This window comes from Bison bison, unplaced genomic scaffold (genome assembly GCF_000754665.1).
Source record: "Bison bison bison isolate TAMUID 2011002044 unplaced genomic scaffold, Bison_UMD1.0 scf7180017864181, whole genome shotgun sequence".
Classification (NCBI taxonomy): domain Eukaryota; kingdom Metazoa; phylum Chordata; class Mammalia; order Artiodactyla; family Bovidae; genus Bison; species Bison bison.
The window spans coordinates 7,705,518-7,710,074 of NW_011494753.1; the positions used below are offsets into that span (position 1 = coordinate 7,705,518).

The 4,557-nt window shown below is 60.1% G+C and overlaps 1 protein-coding gene across 3 annotated transcripts in view; it reads right to left on the reverse strand.

The window, feature by feature from the left end:
• Nucleotides 1–251: 251 nt before the first annotated feature.
• LINGO1 (leucine rich repeat and Ig domain containing 1) overlaps nucleotides 252–4,557 on the reverse strand; it is a 69,661-nt gene continuing 65,355 nt past the window's right edge. For all 3 annotated transcript variants that reach the window (XM_010843313.1, XM_010843311.1, XM_010843312.1), the window contains exon 2: nucleotides 252–2,486. In XM_010843313.1, coding sequence (XP_010841615.1) covers nucleotides 630–2,474 — 1,845 coding nt within the window. In that variant the 5' untranslated portion in view covers nucleotides 2,475–2,486 and the 3' untranslated portion in view covers nucleotides 252–629. The remainder of the gene's footprint in view (nucleotides 2,487–4,557) is intronic.

Consider the following 4,557-nt stretch of genomic DNA (forward strand, 5'->3'; position numbering starts at 1 on the left):
GCCCAGAGCTGGGCCCAGATCCACCACCCAACCTGCTCCTGGTGACCACCCTGGCAGGGTGGGCAGGCAGGCGGGTGGGGCTGGAACCTCCTTCCCTGTTTTCCTGAGTGATCCCTCCCCACAGGGGAAGAGAAGAGAAAGGAGGAAGAGGAGGAGGAGGAAGAGAAAAAACAAGAAACTGAGTTGGAAGAGGGCCCTGGAGCAATCAGGACGTCAAAAGTTTGCATTCCGACTAGCTATAGGAAATAGCTTTTTTTTTTTCTCTTTTTATTATTTCAAGTTTTCATAAAAATCCATAATTATTGAAACCCAAGTTACAGAGGAAGTTCGTAACTTTTTTTATTGAACTATTGACTGTGCCGCATGTTGGTTCGTCAGCTTCTGACTCCAGTCTGTCAACGAGTGCCCCTGTGTAGGTGGGGTCCCCAGGCCTGGACTTCTGAGGTCCTGGTAGGAAGAGGGCAGGCGGTGAGGGCCGGCGGGGGCAGCAGGGGACGGGGTGGGAGGGAGAAAAAGTGTGTGTGCAGAGGGGTCAGGAGGAGGTGGGAAAGGACTGGGGAGCCCGCGGAGGGCGGCCAGGCCCTCCCCCTGCCCAGCGCGCCCTGGGGTCCCTGCCCCCCGCCCCATCCTCAGATCATCTTCATGTTGAACTTGCGAGGCGCGTCAGCGGAGCTGATGCCTGCGTCCGACTTGCGGGGCACATACTCAATCTCGATGTTGTGCTTTGTGTTGCCCTTGCCCCGGCTCCAGAGAAACAGCAGCACCAGACAGAAGAGGACGACGCCCAGGAAGGAGATGAAGCCCATGGTGGTGGCGATGATGAGGGTCTTGATGTCGAAGGGGAAAGGCACGGTGGCGCGGGTGCTGTTGGCCTCTCCCTCGCCCGGCTGGTTGGAGATGAAGGCGAAGGTCTTGTTGGGCTGATGGGGCCAATCCGGCGAGTAGCTGCGCACATGCAGGTGGGCAGGCATGGAGTCGTTGCCGCCCGCGTTGGCCGCGATGCACAGGTACGTGCCGTTGTCCTGTACCTGGGCGTAGCGCACCTCCAGCGTGCCGTCGGGGAAGACCGTGAGCCGCCCGTTGCTCTTGGCCGAGACCAGGTGCTTGCGCGGCGAGAGCCAGAGGATGGCGGGCGGCGGGTCCCCATCCGCCCGGCACACGAACTGCACCGTGTGGCCCTCGTCCACGAACACCTGCTGGGCCTTGCGGTCCCGGATGCGGGCGCGGCGGCAGGTGAAGTAATTGGGCAGGAGCACGTCGGGGAAGTCCTTGAACTCCTTGCCCTGGACGAACTCGGGCGTGGCACACGTGGGCTGCTGCCGGTTGAAGTTGAGCCGCCAGCGGCGCCGGAACACCCACAGGAGCCGGCAGTCGCAGGCCAGCGGGTTGGAGTCCAGGATGAGGGTCTCCAGGTTGCCCACCGAGTGGAAAGCCGACTCCTCCAGCGTGGTCAGCTGGTTTCCGGAGACGTTGAGCACGCGCAGGTAGTTGAGGCCGCGGAAGGCATAGGGCTCCACCATGGCCAGCTGCCCGCCCACCAGCTGGATCTCCTGCAGCCTGAGCAGCTCATGCAACATGGAGCCCTCGATGGTGCTGATGGGGTTGTAGGAGAGGTTGAGGAAGCGGAGATAGACCAGGTGGCGCACGGCCAGGTAGGGCACAGCGGTCAGGTTGCAGTGTGTGATGGACAGGGACGTCAGGTTGAGGCCGTAGAGACAGTTGGGAGTCATGGTGTCCAGGTAGGGCCAGTGCGAGATCTCCAACACCTTGAGGCGGTACAGCCTCTTGAAGGAATAGTCCCGGATGGCATTGATGTTGAGGTGCCGCAGCCGCAGGACGATGAGACCGTGCAGGTGGGACAGCGCCTCGGTGGGGATGGAGGTCAGATTGCATTTCTCCAGCGTCAGCTGCTCCAGGCTATTGAGGCCACTGAAGGCTCGGTGGGAGATGTAGACGAGGTCGTTGTCGCCAACCTCCAGTGACTTGAGGTTGTACAGGTCCTGGAACATGTAGTCCAGCAGGATGACGATCTTGTTCTCGCTGATGTCCAGCTTGGTCAGGTTACTGAGGCCAGTGAATACACCCAGGGGGATGAGCTTCAGGCGGTTGCTGCGGAGCCCCAGCGTCCGGAGGTTGAAGAGGTTGTTGAAGGCGCCGGGCTCCACGGCGCTCACGATGTTTTCATTGAGCTCCAGCTCCTCCAAGTGCGGGAAGCTGGCGAACTCGTCCTGGTTGAGCGTTTTGATGCGGTTCTTGCCCAGGTCCAGCAGGCGGGTCTCGGTGGGGATGCCTTCCGGCACCGCCACGAAGCGCTTCCGGTGGCAGAGCACCGCGCGGTCCTGGGCGGAGCACTCGCAGCGGGGCGGGCAGCCCGTGGCCGAGCCTGACAGCACCGAGCCCAGCACCAGCAGGAGGATGGGCTGCCAGCAGGCCAGGAGGGGGCTGGGCATGCTCCTCGCGCCCCCCGCCAGCATCCTCTCACTCACCTGCGGCCAGGAGAAAGCACAGGACAGAGGAGGTGGTTAGAAGACAGTGTTCGTTGGTCCCCTGCCCGGAGCCCTGTGTGCCCCTGTGCCCTCCTGCCCCGTCAGGATGTCCCTGACCCAGAGAGAGAGGCAGGGGTCCAGAGTGGCATATGACACCTGTCGGGGTTGTCAACACAGTGAGGTCCAGATACCCAGGCCAGGGGAACTCCTGCTGATTCCTCCTTGCCCCTTACCCTGCCCAGAGCCCTTCTAAAGGACTGTCCTACATCCCTGGGATCCAGTGGCTTCATGGAAGGGGTGAGGTCACTTCTGGTGATCCTGGAATTGGCACCCTAGGCTGTATCCACCTCCTTTTCATTTTACATTTATAGGCAATGGGACTCCCAGCATGCATCCCACCCCCCCACCTGGCACCCTGAGCTTCAGCTTCCCCTGGTGCTCATCAGGGATAAAGCTAGACCTGCTGAGCTGCCCTCAGGGCTCAGAGAGGGGATCAAAGGGGCTCAAAGGCTGAGCCCTCTAGGAATGGCCAACAGAGCAGCACATGTGGGACCCAGTTGAGAAAGGGCTTTTGAGGCTACTGGGGTCCACCCTCTTGGCCTTCAGCCTGAGCATTTCCCGGCACAGAGACCATGACCCCCTCCCTATCAACAATGTGCTGACCCCAAAGCCAAGAACCCTGGGCAAACAGCATACCCAGTGGTTCCTGCCAGTGTCTACGAGTCTGCTCCCCATGGGGTTTCTGGATCAGTGGAGGGCACCCCCTTTCAGAAAGCCAGGACCCAGCCCTGAGGCCTCCCCATGGAACCTCTGCAACTCTCACAGTCCTCCAGGTCCCCATGGTGACCCACCCAGGCTCCTGAGCTCAGGATCCTGCTCTTCTTTCCTCCAGGAATGCCCCTCCCTCACCTGTGGAAACCCCATTTTCAAGGCCTAACTGAGTCCACTGCTCTGAGAAGCTTTTTCTGATGCCCAGTTGGAAGTGTACTTCCCTCCAAAGAACACCCCCCACCCCCAACCAGGCTTCATCTGTCTGTCTCTCCAGGTTCCAATCACTGTCTTCCGGGTACCAGGGTCCTGTCTGATGGGGGAGCAGTCAGACCCCCAGGGCCCAGAAAGGCACAGGCAGCCCCACATTGTAGCACTGGGGATGGGAGGCTTCTTACAGTTGGGTCCCGAGGAATGTGGGGACTTGGGTGGTGGTGACTAGGGAGATCCGCTTGAGGACAGGCTGCAGGTGGTGTGAGTGAGGGGTGTGCAGGAACTCACCCCCTAGACACAATTACTCTCTCCTCATGAGTTCAGAGGCCATTTGCTCCCACTTTTGCCCAGAATGCTCTTCCCTCCTCCAATGTTCCACTCCATGGGAAATTGGCCCAGCAGAGTACTTAGGGGGTTGGGAGGACTAGTCTGGACTCCCTGAACAATAGAGGTTAGACCAGATGGTCTCTGGAGTCCAAGCCGAAGCCCTTTTGTTCATGGGGTGAAGATCCATCCCACCCAGCCTGGAACCCTTGGGGCTCTGCTGGCATCCACACAGCCCACACCCACGACCCCGAGGGGGCCTCACTGCAGGAAGGGGGTGCTCTGGCAGGAAGGGGATGCTCCGGCAGGGAGGATCCCATCCCTCTGCCACCGCTCAGGGCCCTCTCCCATCCCTCCAAGCTCCTGCCCACGCCTGCCCACAGCCTCCACTTCTAAAGCTACAGGTTCTGTCACCCACACTTCAACACTTAAGGCAGCTGGGGCTTGGAGAGCTTGCAGCTGCCCCAGGACACCCAGCCAGCTGAGGAGGTAGACTGGGGACCAGGACTCTGCTCTGTCAGACTTCAGTGACACCATCCACTTCCCAGTGCTCCAGGGTCTCCCAGGACTGACAGGTGCCCCCTAGTTGTTGATCGACTAAGTGACTGATTAGCCAGAGAGGGTTCCTGGTGTCACCGACATGTTACGAAATCTGCAAGGTTTTGTTATTCTCAAGGGCTTTGTCCACCACCCCCACTTCCCTCATCCCCTCTCATTCTCTCTCCAGAGTTTTCTGCGGTTTGGCCTCTCCCACCCACTCCCATCA